The sequence below is a fragment of the Helianthus annuus genome, chromosome 17 (assembly GCF_002127325.2).
Source record: "Helianthus annuus cultivar XRQ/B chromosome 17, HanXRQr2.0-SUNRISE, whole genome shotgun sequence".
Classification (NCBI taxonomy): Eukaryota; Viridiplantae; Streptophyta; class Magnoliopsida; order Asterales; family Asteraceae; genus Helianthus; species Helianthus annuus.
The window spans coordinates 58,993,654-59,011,729 of record NC_035449.2 but is presented as its reverse complement, the minus strand read 5'-3'; the positions used below and the strand labels follow the sequence as shown (position 1 = coordinate 59,011,729).

Genomic DNA, 18,076 nt, shown 5'->3' with positions numbered 1-18,076 from the left:
TTTGAGGATGATATGCAGTACTCAAATTAAGTCGAGTTCCCATTGCTTCTTGGAAACTTGTCCAGAAACGGGAAGTAAAACGACTATCTCTATCCGATACAATGGAGAGTGGGACTCCATGTAAGGATACTACTTCATCTACATACAACTTGGCTAACCTTTCCATGCTAAAGGTTTCCTTCATTGGTAGAAAATGAGCTGATTTGGTTAATCGATCCACAATTACCCAAATAGCATCATTGCCTTTTCTGGTTTTGGGTAACTTAGTAACAAAATCCATTGTTATGAGTTCCCATTTCCATACAGGCATTTCTAACTGTTGTAGTAGTCCTGAAGGTTTCTGATGTTCGGCTTTAACTTGTGAACAGGTTAGACACTTAGATACGTATTCGGCTATATCCTTTTTCATTCCTATCCACCAAAAATTATTTCTTAAATCCTGGTACATCTTATTATTTCCTGGATGTACAGTATACCTAGATTTATGAGATTCTTCTAAAATCTTTTTTCTTAATTCTCCTTGCTTAGGTACCCAAATTCGTTTCTTGTGGAATCTCCAAATTCCATCTTTTCCTTGTTCTAATTCCTTTAGGTAACCTTTCATTCCTTCGGCATCATCCTTGATTGCCGTTCCGTGAACTTCCTTTATTTGTTCCATTAAATCTAATTGTAGATTTAACCTAAGAGCACGAACTCGCTTTTGCTTTTCATGATACTTACGACTTAAGGCGTCTGCGACTACATTCGCCTTTCCTTCGTGATATTGAATATCACAGTCGTAATCACTTAGGATTTCCATCCACCTTCTTTGCCTCTTATTTAACTCTTTTTGCCCAAATATATACCTTAAACTCTTATGGTCCGTATAGATAGTAAACTTACTTCCATACAGATAATGTCTCCAAATTTTAAGAGCAAAAATTATAGCTCCTAACTCTAGGTCATGAGTCGTGTAATTTTCTTCGTGCTTTTTCAATTGCCTAGAGGCATACGCAATTACCTTTTTGCGTTGCATCAACACACATCCATATCCTAATTTTGAAGCATCACAATATACTTCAAAATCCTCAGTTCCTTCGGGTAAAGCTAAAATTGGAGCATTTGTCAATTTGTGCTTTAGAATCCTAAAAGCTTCCTCTTGTCTAGATCCCCATTCAAACTTAACAGCTTTACAGGTTAGCTTAGTTAAAGGTACAGCTATCCTAGAGAAATCTTTAATAAATCGTCTATAATATCCAGCTAATCCTAGAAAACTTCTAACTTCCATAGCTGTTCGTGGAGCTTTCCAATTCGTGATTGCTTCTATTTTAGCAGGATCTACGTGAATTCCTTCGTGATTCACCATATGACCTAAAAATTGCACTTCTTGTAGCCAGAATTCGCACTTCGAGAATTTGGCATAAAGCTTTTCCTTTCTTAACAATGTTAAGAGTGCATGCAAGTGCTCACAATGTTCCTCCTGACTTTTGGAATAAATGAGTATATCGTCAATGAACACGATTACAAATTTATCCAAGTATGGTTTACAGATTCTATTCATCATGTCCATAAATGCAGCTGGAGCATTTGTTAATCCAAAGGGCATGACTGTAAACTCATAATGACCATACCTAGTTCTGAAAGCGGTTTTAGGTATGTCCTCTTCTTGCACTTTCAGCTGGTGATATCCAGATCTTAAATCTATCTTAGAGAAATACCTAGCTCCTTGCAACTGATCAAAAAGATCATCAATTCTAGGTAATGGGTATCGATTCTTAATTGTAACTTTATTCAATTCCCTATAATCGATACACATTCTCATTGATCCATCTTTCTTTTTCACAAACAACACTGGTGCACCCCAAGGGGATGAACTAGGTTGTATGAATCCTTTGCTTAGTAATTCATCTAATTGCTTTTTCAATTCTAGCATTTCAGTAGGTGTTAATCGATAAGGTGTCTTAGCTATTGGTGTAGTACCTGGAATTAAATGAATTCTAAACTCTATTTCCCTATCAGGTGGTAAACCAGGTAATTCTTCTGGAAAAACATCTGGGTATTCTGAAACTATAGGGATGTCCTGGAGTTCCTTACTTTTAGTGTTAATGATTACAGAAATCATATACACCATTTCTTGTTTCCTTGAATAACTAGCCAATTTCATTACTGAAATGAATTTCAGTGGCTTTCGAGGTCTATCTCCTGTAATTAGAATTACTTCTCCTGTGGGGGTACGGATTTCTACAGAATTCTTATCACACAGGATTCGAGCATGGTTGGCTATTAACCAATCCATTCCTAATACCACATCGAATACGGCTAAATTCATAGGTAACAGGTTTGCAGAAAACTTATGACCTAATAATTCTATCTTTACTTCTTGCAAAACCTTGTCTAGGTTGACAGAATTTCCATTTGCCGTTTCAACAGTAAAGATCTGCCTAAGGGTAGTTAGAGGTAAGTTAAGAGCTTGACAGAATGCAGTATTAATGAAACTTTGGTTTGCACCAGAATCAAATAATACTTTTGCATAGACGTTATGCACTAAGAACGTACTCGCTATCACGTCTGGAATGAGTTCGGCTTCTTGAGTAGTCAGCTGGAATACTCGTGCATTTTTCTTAGTAGTTCCTTCAGTCGTTTTAGCTCTACTGTCTGCTGGTTTAGCTAACTTAGGACATTCAGATTGGAAGTGTCCCGTTTCTCTGCAGTTATAACAGATTCTTGTTTTCCTTCTGCAGTCTTCTTCCCGATGTCCTTTCGCCTTGCAGAAGTTGCAAAATATATTGCACTGTCCATAGTGTTTCTTTTTGCAATTTCTGCAGAAAGGAGGTGACGAGGATTGCCCTGCTCCCCTCTTTTTGAACTTATTGTTACTATTACCCATGCGAAATCCTTGGGTAATCTTCTGAGCCAATTCCTTCTTGCGATCTTCTTCTCTGGTGCGGACTAGTTCATCGGTTAAGGTATTAGCTAATTCCACAGCATCATCAATCGTGCGTGGTCTCGCAGCTTTAACGATGTTACGGATTTCTCCAATTAATCCCCAAATATAATGGGAAATAAGTACCGGTTCTGGCAAAGCCAGGGAAGGTACCACTCTCGCATATTCGAAGAATGTCGAAGTATATCCTAGACAGTCTACACCTAACATACGATGACTCAGGAACTTATTTGCCATTTGTTCCTTCTCGTATTCGGGACAGAATTTTCTTTCGACAAGGCTCTTAAATTCTTCCCAATTCATTGCATAGGCCACCCTTCTTCCTTTTGCTTGTAGCACCGTGTTCCACCATTCTAACGCCCCTTCTTTGAACAAGTTTGATGCATACATCACTTGATCTTCTTCAGCACATTTACTTATTGCAATTACTGCTTCGGTTTTCTCTAACCAACGCAGTGTTGCATTTGCCCCTTCATTACCTGCAAATTCTGCGGGTTTACAGGCAAGAAATTCTTTGTAAGTGCAACCAGGTGTTGCAGCTTTCATTCTCTTAGGGAGTGGGGCCTGTTGCGGATCATGATCGTCATGATTGCCGCCTCCATTTATGCTGTTACTGCCGTTATCTTCCGGAATACGTTTACTAGGAAATAATTGTGGTTCGGCAGGTTTCTGAACAGCAGCCACGATTTCTGGAATAGCATTGGCTATCCCTTGAGCAATAAAGTGTTCAATATCTTGTCTAGTTATATATTGATCTTCCTGATTTTGCTCAGACTGATTTACTTCATTAACTGGTTCACTATTAGCGTTTTCCATCTGCTAATTAGTTTTAATATAAATTATTAGTGCCTAATTATTGATAACAAAATCACAGATAAACACATAGATCAGTATAACATGCAAGCATAGCCAAAATTGTCGATGCCTCGACTTCTGTTTTGTTTTATATATTATACCTGCTTCAATACACACTTTTTATCTTATAATGTTTTATTGCCCATTTTACAGAATCAGTTTTACTATTTTAGTTATAATACAAACAAACTTCTCCAAACCCTTCCTATCTTTTGGTTCACTGGCAGTTTCAGTAACGACGCTCGCTCTCGTCGTACTTCCAAGAAATCTGCTCCCCCATTTCCCGGATCCTATTCCCGGTGCCTATCAGTTCTTCACCAAACTGACGTAGTTCAGTTAAATTTTCATAGCTCATTGGCGGATTAGGGATAGGTTCTGGATCAAACTGTGGGAGAAAACTATAGGGACTATTAACTATATTTTGGAATTGCCAGTCATTGGTCCACCATTCCTCCATTTGGCCTAATGGTCGGGTATGAACTAGTGGGTCTGGAATAGCTGGTCCTAGGTTTATTGGGAATTGGGCTGTAGCAGGATAAGAGAAGAGATTATCGTTGATAGGCTCTAGAACATCACAATTATACAGTAGGCGGTCTATTTCGTCCTGGAATGTGATTTCCTCAGACTGTTTAGAGCTTTCTCCGATCTCTATTCCCTTTTGCTTTAGGTCTATCCCTATCCCTATTTCTGCTGGCTTGGAACTTTCTCCGGTTTCTATTTCTTTTCCCTTGCTCATACTCACAGGGTTTTCTATTTTAGGGATTCTCCTAGGTTTCCTTCTGCGCACCTTTCGCCACCCTACATATCTTTTTCTTCTTTTTAGGTTTTGCTTTTTCCAGCGGTGGAGCTTGGAATTCTAGCGGTTCCTCTATGTCAGCAATGTAACCAGTGAAGTTGTGGGAGACTTCAATTGGCACAGGATAGAGGTTGAGGTTTTGAAATGCTTCCGACATCTCATTCATGCTGTACGGCATATATGCAAAATGCACAAAATGTTAAGTTAAAACTTTGAAACAAAGCTTAACAAATAAACATTTTTATTGCACACCAATTTGTACAACATAACAGCAAACAGAACACTCTCAGATCTATTTATTTATTTACTGGGAAGTACTTATTTCTAGATTTAAAGTTTAAAGATTTGCATTTTCTGCTACAGTAGCGAGTTGATACAGTAATGCCCATTTTTCATCTAAGTTATTTTCCCCTGGTGGATTACTGCTAATTTCCTGAATTTCCGGGTTAAACCTCACTCTCTTGGTTTGGGGTTTCTTTTTCTCTTGACCTTTTCTAAGGATTGAATTCCTTTTCTCCGGTGTAAGTGGGTTTTCATAATTTGCCTTACGGGCAAAGATTCCCTCTTCTAAATTGGTGGGAGATTTGGAGGAAGAGGTTCCCTGTTCTTTAGGTGTACTATCTAATTTGCGGTAGATAGCAGAAATCTTTTGTTTACCCATACTGTAATTTTAACAATTAATCAGTTAATACACATATATTCACAGAATGACAAATAAAATTTTCCTAATTAAAATAGTGAGCTTAATCAGTAAGCTTAAAACAGTGACTCTGATACCACATTTTCCTGTCACGGCCCCCGACCCGGTTTGACCCGTTTCAGGAGCCGCGGGACAGGAACCCCGTGGTATTTAATTTAGGCGACAACGGAAGTCTTTTTAAAACAGGATCTTTCAATAATTTAAACTGCCCGTTTCATAACTTAGGGATAAATTCCCGAAATTTACAATAATGTGATTTCTCAGGGAAATCTTTATTTTCAAAACATGTTCACTTATTTATTTACATTGAGCCACTTTTCTAAGCTGGGAGTGCTCTACGACACTTTTCTTTGCTCATACCAGATCACCTGAAACATGTTTGAAAAAGGTTTTGTCAGCGGGGAAATACTGAGTGAATCATTCAGTTTACTGAAAACGACACATTTGTTATAATCTACAGTATTAAGGGGAATTACAATGTTTCTGATATCAAACCAACTACCCACAGTATTTGTCACTCGACCATCCATTGGCTAGCCCATTTGTCTAATGGTGTCTGTGACTGTGGTCAGATCACCCCTTGGCCACCCGTTTGTCCAAGTGTGACGAGAAACAAGTAATGTATACAAAACCCCACATACCGGCTGTAATTTGGTGATTACATAGACTTAATCCCTGTAATTATAACTTTGAAAATAACTTGGAGTTTTGTAAAACAGTTGACTCACAAACTGTGAGAAAAGAGTTTATAAAAGAGGAATGACTCACATTGCAGATTTACGAGCAGAGTATAAGCTTTACTGATTAGCCTTTTAACCTAATTTAAATAACAATGCACACACAAACGGGATTAGTAACTAATTCAGCAGTTACGTCAATTCACGAGATTAAACCCTCACAACTATTATCAAGTGCGATACTTAACAATTCAATGGATTCACAACGAATGACAGAGCATAGTCCGAATTCGAACAGCACTCAAACATTCAAGTTGAAATCACAATGAATAACAAAGTACAAGCTCAATTTGAGCAGCACTCGGACAATCGTTGGATAGTTATAATCGATCGGATGTTGAATCGTAATAGCGATCGAGTTATTACCCTGATTGCGGTAGCACCTCGTGATCGTGTGTGTGTTTATTGTGGTATTACAGCTATAATTCGACGTACACAGGGACAATTTACGTCGTTTCAACTTCAACAGGTAAGTGCCAATGTCGGCTATTTATAGCAAGTTTTGGGGCTCCCTTACGGACCGTAAGCCTAACCCTTTACGGTCCGTAAGCTAAGCAGTCTAATTATAGGCTGCCTAGGCTCGGGACTAGCCTTGGTGACTCAAGATTTCAGCCAATTAGAACAGAGCAACGTTTGATTTTAGATTATTATCAACTAGGGTTTACCTCGCTCGAGTTTTAGGGGCCCTGATCCTGATTCTGATTGTTCTGAAAATTTTAGGGCTAGTGCAGAATTACTTGGGTGTTTCAATTAAGGTTCTCTTATTGACTAATTATTGTCCTAACTATTGATTTTAGTGGCAGTTGTTACACTAACGGACATGGAGAGTTTCATTTATATATTGGGTATGTTTGGTAAAATTAGCTGGTGTAGTGGCTGGAAGCTGGTAGCTACTAGCTGGTGACTGTAGCTTTTTAGATATATTTAGGTGTTTGACAGAGTAGCTGAAGTTTTTAATAAAATATATAAAATGACTAAAATGGACATAACTAAAAAGTTCATTATCCTTAGAGGTTAAAGCAGTCATTTTTCCCTAAGAGATTGTAGTTCCTTCTAAACGCTACTAGTAGGAGCGTTCAACCAAAAGCTTCAAGCTCCTAACCTAAAAGCTTCAAGCTACTTCAACCAAACAAGACTTTTATTGAGTAGAAGTTTTCCCTAAAAGATTGTAGCTCCTTCTAAACGCTACTAGTAGGAGCGTTCAACCAAAAGCTTCAAGCTCCTAACCTAAAAACTTCAAGCTACTTCAACCAAACAAGACTTCTATTGAGTAGAAGTTTTTTCTTAAAAGCTTAAAGCTAGAAGCTCCTAAAAACTGTTTGCCAAACATACCCATTATCTTTAGAGTAAACTACAATTTTACACCCTGTGGTGTGCAGGCGGGATCAACTTTACACCCTATTTAGAAAATCATCAACTTTACACCCCCAACGTTTCCAAAATCCATCAATGTTCACTCCTCTGTGTGTGAAAAGTCGTTCTTACCCCTAATAGTAAAAAGAATTAGAGTAAACTCCAATTTTACACCCTATGGTTGCCCTGCTGCAATTTTATACCATGCAAGGCTGCAACTCGTCTTCTCTGGCGATATTCAGCTAACTTCCAGCGATATTCTGACCGCCAGAGCAAAACCTACAACTCGTCTTCTCCGATAACCACCTACTGTTACCATCCCCACCAAATCATCCCACTCCGATGCTTATATATACAGGTCATAAAAGATCATATAAATAGTTTCCTTTGAGTTTACTTATCAAACTAGTTCATGATCAAACTCAACCAATTCAGAAGCAAATGATGAAAGTTATTATTTATTTAATATTCTCTGTTCAAACTAAATATAGCATGAAAACAGTTTGTCTTCGTTTACTCCATACATTACTTGTATATACTTTTGATTCAGCCGGTTACATACTTAAATGGGTATAAACATAGACAGACAAGCATTATTGGTTTTTTGCAAAAAGAGAACATATATGGGAAGCGAGTGTCGTTGGACAATTGGGGAACGACGGTTGGAGGTTTCTGTGGTCTACTGGCGGTCGAAAAATCGGTTCGCGGTCGTGATAACGAATGGTGCGGCCAGCTACGGTTTTGCGGTGCAGTTTTTGCTCGCCGGAAAAAAATAAGTCGGCAGAGATATAGAGAGATGAGGGAGAATTTAAGAAAAGATGGTGTAAAACTGTAGCGGGTCAACTACAGGGTGTAAAAGTGCAGTTTATTTTATAAATATGGGTAAGATTACTAAAATGCCCTTGGATAAGAACTTAGAAGGGTGAATATTGATGGATTTTGGAAACGTCGGGGTGTAAAGTTGATCGATTTTCAAATCAGGTGCAAAGTTGATCTCGCCTGAAATAGGATGTAAAATTGTAGTTTACTATTATCTTTATTAAATATAAAATATTTTTACATGGATATTCTGTTATTTATTAACTTATAATAAAAGTAACTAAATAATACTATATTATGTAAAAATAAAATACTATAACTATAAGCATGCATACATATAAACCACTAACGGGTCGAGTTTGAACTTCAAAGATGTATTACGTAATGAGCTGATCTAAATCTCTCTTAGGGTGGAAGGGGCATCCTTAAGTACCTCCATCCGGATATCGCGGCTATATCACCACCGACCCTTATGGTTACTTCAAGCGGTTTTTTAATCGGTGATGAGTACCCATCGAAAGATGACGAGAGAGAGCTCGTGTTGGGGTTGGAAGATGACGTAGGGGCAGGTTCACCGGAACCGGTGAATGCGGGTTTCAAGTTCCAACAGGTTCAAACATGGTTGATGAATTGTAGATGAGTAGATCGATGATTTGAGTTCGAGCGGGTTACACCCACCCCGCCTACCCTTAACTTAAATTCATGCAACTCAACTTAGAATCCTAGTTTTAATTGTTGTAATATATTTTGTTCAAAGTAATCCTAGTTTTAATTTGTTGTAGAGTAAACTTTCATTTTGTTCCATGTGGTTTGGTCACTTTAACGGTTTTGCCCTAAACCTTTCAAAATAGCCATTTTACTCCCTGATCTTTGAAGGTCTTCATGATTTTGCTCCCCGCCCCTTAACGTCATCCATTTAAGCAGTTAAAGCATGTCACTTGCAAAACACCTGAGGGGCAATTATGTCTTTTCCCATCCCTGATTAATGAGTCACATTTAAAACCCTAACAACCCATTATCTACTTCCCCGTTTCATCTTCTTCCCCATCACATTCAAAAACCCCCTAACTTCCAAAACAACCAACTGAGCTGTATTGCAATTCTGAAATGATTTAAGTATAAATTTTATTTAACACCTGCCAGCTTATAGTCCTCATTCCCAATTCAAACGAACACAAAAAACCCTAACTTACAAATCTTTAAAATTGGAACAATCAAGCCTCTGCCTTAACGAATAGGTAGAGGGCTTTGGATCTATGATTAATTTCGACAGAAAGCATATACAGTTTACCTCCGGAGATGATGGATTGAAGAGAAACGAGGAATAATTGGAGTTTGAAGTCCCGGTGATGTGGGCGCGCAGAGGATCGAAACTCACGAGTGGTGCTTTGAGTGAAAGAGTTCGAAAAATATTTCTAGATGTTGGATTTATAGTCAGTCATTGAATTGAGTCTATTACACATCAATGTGTATGTCGGTTTCGCGATTATGAAAAAAAAAAGAGTAAACGGGTCAATGATTTGGTGTTTCCAGCTTCGGTTATAGTAAAAAAATACTTTATTCGCAATCATTTGTGTTTAATTGTCATAATTTTGTCATTTGGCATAATATTTGAGTTGCCGGAATACTATAAGTTAGGGTTTTGAATGTGATTGGGAAGAAGATGAAATGGGGAAGCAGATAATGGGTTGTTAGTGTTTTAAATGTGACTCATTAATCAGGGTTGGGAAAAGACATAATTGCCCCTCAGGTGTTATGCAAGTGACATGCTTTAACTGCTTAAATGGATGACGTTAAGGGGCGGGGAGCAAAATCATAAAGGCCTTCAAAGATCAGGGAGTAAAATGGCTATTTTGAAAGGTTTGAGGCAAAACCGTTAAAGTGACCAAACTATAGGGAGCAAAACAGAAGTTTACTCTTTGTTGTAATATATTTTGTTCAAAGTAATTAATTAATGAAATTCTTCTATATATTAAAAAACCAATGGATTTGAACAGTAATAATAATAATATAGTAATAATATAATACATATAATATAAGTATATTAAAACTATTATTATCCTACATATACAAAAACAGTTGAGACCAACCCACTTTTAATTTAATTTTATTTCCAGCCTAAAATTACGGTTTTATCCTTTGTTTAAAATTACGTTTTTGCCCCTAATTCAAAAGAAAATTATATTTTTTCCTGGCTCAAAATTTACGCTTTTGCCCTCAGTTCAAAAACTCATTTCTAATTATACTCCCAGTTTAAATTTACGGTTTCGCCCTCCGTCTAAAATTACGTTTTTTTCCCGTGCAAAATAAAAAATATGTTTTTGTCCTAGCTCGAAATTACGATTTTGCCCCCAACTCAAAACTACGTTTTTGCCCACAGTTCAAAATAAAATTATGTTTTCCCCTACGCTTTTTCCCCGTGCAAAATAAAAATATGTTTTTGCCCCTAGCTTGAAATTACGATTTTGCCCCAACTCAAGACTACGTTTTTGCCCACAGTTCAAAATAAAATTATGTTTCCCCCCATAGCTCAAAAATATGATTTTGCCCTCAGTTTAAAATTATGATTTCGCTCCCAGTTCAAAATATTTTTACGATTTTGCCCTCTGTTCAAAATTATGATTTTGCTCCCATTTCAAAAATTACGATTTCTCCCACAGTTAAAAATTATGATCTTGCCATCTTTTTACTTTTTTTTTTTTGGCAAAACTATAGTACTGTTTTATTTTGCTTGGTTTACTCAGTGTAACTTTTATTGTGTCAAGTAGTTGTCTAAGACTCGCTCATTGGTCCTCACAAATTAGTATTTTACCCCCAGCTCAAAATTACAGACCTGTTATTGTTTTAATTTTTTTTAGCAAAATTATGGTAGTGTTTTCGTTTATTGGTTGTCTCGATGTATTTTTTTTAGATCGTGTTATAAGTAGTACGTACAACTGGTTGCAAAAGTCGCTAGGCGCTCCCTAGTCGGTCGACCGGGAAGTTGAGAGTACTCGGTCTAGGCGGAGAGTACTCGGGGAGTACTCGGACATGTTAAATTATAAAGAAATTACTTTTTGGAGATTAAATATATGTCAAATAACACAAATTTACTAATATTTATAACAAAATACGTGAAAATTATATTCATTCTTTAATATGATAGGCATAGAAATTATGTTATATTATTATTTAAGTCAAACTAGGCCCGAGTTGACCTACTAGATCCAATTCTGGCCGAGGTTGACCGCGTTTGACCGACTCCGAGTACATAGGCGGAGTCAAAGAAAGTCGCATCGGCAGCCTGCCTTGTAGCGACTACTCGGGGAGTACTCGGCCTTGGAAACCTTGTTTTACAAGCATGCGTACAAGTAACCTAAATACATGAATGCATGTTATGAAACTAAGAAATATTTGATTTAACGCCCTGCAACGCGGGCGGGCATAGGTGTAATTTTTATTCATTCAGGCATGACTGGTACATGCTCATTTGTCTGGAAAAATTACAATTTTGCTCCCAGTTTAAAATTATTGTATTTCCATCGTTTTCGTTTTTTTAGTACAAGTATGGTAGTGTTTTTGTTTTAATTGGTTGACTCGATGTAATTTTTTTGAGATCGTGTTATGAGTAGTATGTACAAGTAACCGAAACACAGACATAGATGTTATGAGAGAAAAATATTCGGCTTATTGCCCCGTAACGCGGGCGGAGCAAAAACTAGTTGTTAAAATAATCACCGACACTACAGAAATCCAAAAATTCTAAACCCACCGACAGTTAATAATCAATCATATTAACGAGGGGGAAGTTGCCTTTTCGGGACCTGAGATGTCTTATTATGGGCCTTTGAACCTCCTCACCCCACACATCACACACTGATCCATTCACCGAACTGAAGATGCGGTGGCTATTATTCGGTAGATCAAGGAGGAAAACGGCGTCGTTACACTGTCTTCTCATCGCATCTGCAACTTTCACCGGCATCGGAATCTTACTCCTCACTCTCCGTTCACTCGACGATCCGTCAGTATCCACCGCACAAAACCTAACGGAAACCGTCACGCAACAGGCGGAACAATCTCAAACATCCACGCCAAGCAAACGGTGTGCTACGGTGGAAGAGATGGGAGATGAGTTCCGAGGTGGATTCGTTCAGCAGAGTCTCCGAGTTAGAGATATTATTCGGCGTCACTCCGATGTTAACGGTATCGAGTTTCAGCTTAATTTGATTGCATTTGAATCTGATGAGTGATGACGTCATAGTTTAGTTGTTTGTAATTGAATTTGAGCTTAATTTGATTGCATTTTAATCTGATGACGTCATTGCTTAGTTGTTCATAGTTCCACTTGGTTGATACTTTAGATTGACTTAGATGATGATTCAGTTTTTCCTCTCTCATTAACATGTAAACAGTGTGATTAGTAATTTAGTTTTTGTTGTGAAAATTAATTTAATCGAGATTTGAGTTTTAAAAAAGTGAAAAAATGAAGTTTCTATAGGTGGAGGATTGTTATGAGTATGTATTGAAAAGCTGAACATCAATTATTGTATGATTTTTAATTAGACCATGTGTAGTGGTTTACACCCCACCCTTGGGCGTTTTGCGCCATGTGGTAGCCCAGTCAGCAATGGGGCATTATGAGGCGTTTTCTAAAATGGGTGTAGTGGGGATGTGGGGCATTACGTTAAAAGGGGTGTAAATAGAATTTAAATAAAAAAAAAACCATGAAAAATTGTTATTGGCCAAACAAAGAACAGGAGCACAATCATTGGCCACCACCCTTCTTCTCCGGCGTGATTAAAAACACGCTGCCCAAATTTTTTTGCAAGAAAACGCCATAACACGCCCAGGGGGGCGGCCTTGCCGGCGTGATTGGGCGGGATTGAGGGCAAAAAGCGCCCATTATGCTTGGTCTTAGTGGCGGCTTTGATGGTGTGCGGGGAGGACCTCCGCACAAGGCCCGTGATTTCGAGGGGCACGCGATTTAAAAAAAAAAATCCGATATCTATATGTTATTTTTTTTAAATAGTAAACACATATCAATTCCAATATAGGCCCATTTATAAATAATTTTTTTATGGTTTAGAATTTAGCCCACTTGACATTAGGTTTATTGAGCCCAATACTAATTTGATTATTATTTTTTAAATAATAATAAAACATTATGGAAGGGCATGTTTTTATAAGCTCGAATAGGGTACGTGAATTCTAGACGCCTATGTTTTTAAAAGTAAATCAAGAGCCTAACACAGAATATTATGTTATGAACGGTAGTCCTGCTGACAGAATGGTGTAAGGTTTTGGAATATACAAAAGGATTCATGTTCTTCATGGAAATTAAACTATTGATTTACGTGTAAAGAACTTGGAGCATGATGAAACCTAATCGATTCATACATGAACATGATAGAACGCGTGCTTAAATGTAATGTATATATTATGTTTTTGGGAGAGTAGACAGTAAGTTTTATTTATATCTAAAGGTGTGTATGTATTTAATAGGTGATTTATGTTTGTCTTACGTGAAATCAAAGACGGGGAAACTAACTTCCATTACAGGTGCTGCGAGAGTTCGAAGTCTTCCTCCAGAGGAGTTCTGCAGACAAGGTTTTGTGATAGCAAAAGCATCAGAAGCAGGTTTTGGGAATGAAATGTACAAGATCCTAACTGCAGCAGCATTGAGTGTAATGCTGAACCGGTCACTGATAATCGGACAAACCAGGCATATTGGTTCTATCTCAATCCTTGCTATATATCTTTAGATTCAAGTATTATCACTTTTTAGTTCAACGCATAGATTTTGCACTGCTTAACCAAATTGCCAAGCTGGCAGTTTTGTTCAAATAACTAATGAATGAATCAATGGTCGTGTTTGGTTGCTTGTAGATGAATGTAAAATCTATTTTACAATTATACAATGTGAGGTTTTGACGGGGTTACTAATAATATCTTTTGCAGGGGCAAATATCCGTTTGGGGAGTATATATCATATACCAGTACTGCTTTTTCCCTGAATGAGGTCAAACATCTGTGGAGACGAAACGGATGTTTGACCACCTATGGCAGACATCTGGTTATAAGAATTGACGATTTTCAAAAGCCGTTGAAGACGAATGTTCTCTGTAGCAATTGGATTGAGTGGCAAGAGCCTATAATATGGTAAAACTACAATACTGCCCTTTTTATCAAATTCGTAAAAACGGAATCCAATCTTTGCGTGTCGGCAGGTTCCAGAATACTACAGATGCAGTGGCAGCTCAATTCTTTTTAAAGAATGTTCACGTTGAGATGAGAAAGGCGGCTTCTGAGCTCTTCGGGCCAGCCCAAGACCATAACAGGCCCAACGTATTTGGGGAGTTGATGAGAATTCTCATATCTCCTACAGAGAAAGTAAAGCAGGCAGTAGATTCAGTTCTTAGTGGCGGGTCAGATCCCGATATTACTTTGCACATGCGGATGCTTATGAACAGGTGTCTTATATGCACAGCTTTTAGACACCATACAAATCTAGTAACAAGCAATTAGTTATTGGTTTGACATTTAAAATCGGTTTTTCAGATCTGTGAGGGCATTGCAGGCAGCATTAGATTGTACAAAGAAAGTCATGCAGAATATAGAATTTGGTTACAGACCTAAGTTGGTTTTAGTTTCAGACACCCCATCACTGGTAGACGATGTGAAATCAAATTTTGATAGATTTGCGGAGGTATATGTAGTTTTTTTCTCTTTTTTCTATACAGACAAGACAATATTTTTCCAAAAAAAGGAAAATAGTGTGGACTATATGGTCTTTGTCTGAGTTGTTTATGGGTTATCTGTAGGTTGTTCATTTCAACTATGAAAGCTTTGAAGGAGAAATATCTGACCAAAATGGGTTGCATAGTTTGGATTTTAGAACAAAAGATTGGGGCCCAGCACCTAGATGGGTTGCGTTTGTTGACTTTTTTCTAGCATCACGTGCACGGCATGCGGTTGTTTCTGGGGCCCACAGGCGTGTCGGAACAACCTATGTGCAGTTAATCGCAGCTCTGGCTGCTGCAAATTCAGCTGGTATTTCCTCTCTCGAGTAAAGTGCCATTTTCGTCCCTGAGGTTTGGCTAGTTTTGCGACTTTCATCCAAAGGTTTGTTTTTCCGCATCTGGATTCAAAAGGTTTGAAATTTTGCCATTTTCATCCGGCTCGTTAATTTCATCCATTTTTCTTTGTTAAGTCAGGGTATTTCCGTCTCCTTTGTTAACTCAAAGAGCAATTCAGTCTTTTTCAGGGGTATTCGGTCTTTTTACATAAAGTAAAAAAGACCGAATTGCCCTTTCAGTTAACAAAAAAGATGAAAATACCTCTGACTTAACGGACAAAAATGGATGGAGTTAACGAGCTGAATGAAAATGGCAAAATTTCAAACCTTTTGGATCCAAATGCGGAAAAACAAACCTTTGGACGAAAGTCGCAAAACTGACTAAACCTCAGGGATGAAAATGGCATTTTACTCTTCCTTTCTTTTAACCTTTATTCAGGGGCTGTTTGGATATACATATCCCAAACACCTTTTTTAGAAATCTCATCGTTTGGGTTTCTTACGAGGGTTTTGTGTAATTGCAGGTGGTAATTCAAGCTTTTCGTTCTTCAGTAGCTTTCAGAGTAGTCTAGTTTCAGAAGGGTTGAGTAGTCAGGTAGGATGGGGACATGTTTGGAACCGATTTTCAGGCCCGTTAAGTTGCGGTAACCAAACGAGTCAATGTGCTTACACGCCATTGTTGCCACCAGCTTGGTGGGACGGCATGTGGCAATCGCCAACTCGTCGGGATATTCGCAGGATGGAAGGTTATGGTATTCAATTATCAGGATTCGGAACAGTTGATGAAGATCAGCTTGCTTCTTTCTGTAGCTCAAGGAAAGAAGTTGGGAAATTCATTACACTTGTATAAAAGTATACATATATTCCGTAGTTATTAGCTAAGAGAGGACCCAGGTCTCGGGGGTATTCGGTATTCGATTCGTTTAAATTCAAATTTTAATATTTTTGTCATGTATAAAACTATGCATGATGATGTTGTGTGATCATAGTTTGAGACTTGAATTGAATGTAGTGATAGATGAAGGCTCGGAGATGATGTCCAACTGTTCGTTTAAATGTCAACAAGGACGGCCAGGATTAATAGTTTTAGTGACATGCCAAACAATGTATTGAAAGAGATTTATATTCAAGGGGACCCGAGTTTTTCATTTTTTACTTTTCGGTATCTGATGTTATCGACTGGTCCTAAAGGACTTTGGGTCGGGTTGGGTCGGTCGTGTCACTTTTTCTTGATGTTTGGATGTCTACATCTTATAAACTTTCGGGCGCGATCGTGTGGTATCGTGTCACCTTTTCTTGATGGTTGGATGTCTATTAACTCATGTAAGCAGATGAGAGACTCATCCCTTTGGAGGACCAAAAAAGTTTGGTGTAAATTTTTCTTCAACAAGGGAAGTGGGGGTGATGATTCACGATACGTTCCAAAACATGACTTGAACACGACACGTAAATAATCAGATTCTGGAATGGCTAATATAACATGTTAATCTTGATGACATAGGAAGGATGGGACGGTTTCGGCCAAGGGTTTATTTAAATGTTATTATATACATTTTTATTAATTAATTAATTAGTTGAGATATTAATTTGATTTGTTTTGTCACAAGTTCACTAACTTACTTAATGTGTCACATTTCAATGTAACTAATTAAGAAATTTTAAGGGTTTTTTCTATAATTTAGGTATTAAGGGTGGAGGGTATAGTCAATCACCTTAGAGTGTTTGAGTGAAATTCTACCCAATAATATTATGCCATGTCAATTCCACATTCAACTCCTCATTTTGCACTTAATCAAGGGGTATAGTCAATCACCCTAGGGTGTTTGAGTAGGTTAAAAAATAAAAAAATTGTGATTGGTTAAAAGGGGTTGGGACCCACCATTTTCTCAATCACTCTCTCTCACCCATTTTCGGTAAACACTCACCGAATTTTCACCCTCTCTCCAACTCAAACACTCACCCACAATCACACGGTATAGTCAACGATTCGGTGACTCTACTCACCGATTATGTTTACCGATACTATACCCTCCACCCTAAGTAGCTAGATTTTAACTTTTATTCAACTCATTTTTTTAAGTATACAAGATTAAATTGTTAGAATTCACATGGTTTGGTTGGAAATTAGCCGGAATTTAGAGGTTTTGGCCGGAATATACAGGTTTTTACCGGAATCGACGATTTTTGACTAGCCGACTAGGTCCGACTAGGCCCGACTAGCGATTAATCGCCGACTAGTCGCCACCTAGTCGCGATTTTTACAACCACTGGATGGGTTAGTATAGAAACTTGCTTTGAGTGAGAAAACTTAGAAAATTCTATGTTACAATTTTTAAATATATAAAAATTAGTGCATGCAACATACATGATTTCAAGCCTAAAAAACAAAAAAAAAAACATAAAAAAAACGTCGAGTGATTATTTAGGAAATATAAAATGTTTCCTATGTAACAGTATGTAAAACTACACCTACACAGCAACGATTTGTTACATACGTAACAAAAAAGTTACTTAAAAAAACACTAATGCTTTATAAATTATATTAGCTCAAAACTCTTAAAAATAAATATATTATTATTTTTTCAATATATATATATATATATATATATGTATGTAACATAGAGTTTCTAAAGTTTTCTCACTGAGAGTGGATTTCTATCCAAGTATTCTCTTACAAACAATTATTGTGTTTTATAAATATAGGGTAAATTACATTTTTCGTCCTTTATGTTTGTATCTAAACTGTTAAAAGGTGGAGATCTGATGATTTATTTGGGTTTATTTTGAATGTTTTGACATTACCTAATGTTAATTTAGCCGGAAATAGAAATGTTGC

General features: G+C 37.5%; 1 protein-coding gene across 1 annotated transcript; it reads left to right on the top strand.

Moving 5' to 3' along the window:
- Window positions 1–11,986: 11,986 nt before the first annotated feature.
- LOC110920723 lies at window positions 11,987–16,388 on the top strand. Its single transcript, XM_022164922.2, has 7 exons — window positions 11,987–12,368; window positions 13,725–13,887; window positions 14,124–14,324; window positions 14,393–14,635; window positions 14,724–14,871; window positions 14,987–15,215; window positions 15,765–16,388. Exons 1-7 carry the CDS (start codon window positions 12,062–12,064, stop codon window positions 16,088–16,090), a joined length of 1,617 nt encoding a protein of 538 aa, XP_022020614.1. The 5' UTR covers window positions 11,987–12,061; the 3' UTR covers window positions 16,091–16,388.
- Window positions 16,389–18,076: the final 1,688 nt, after the last annotated feature.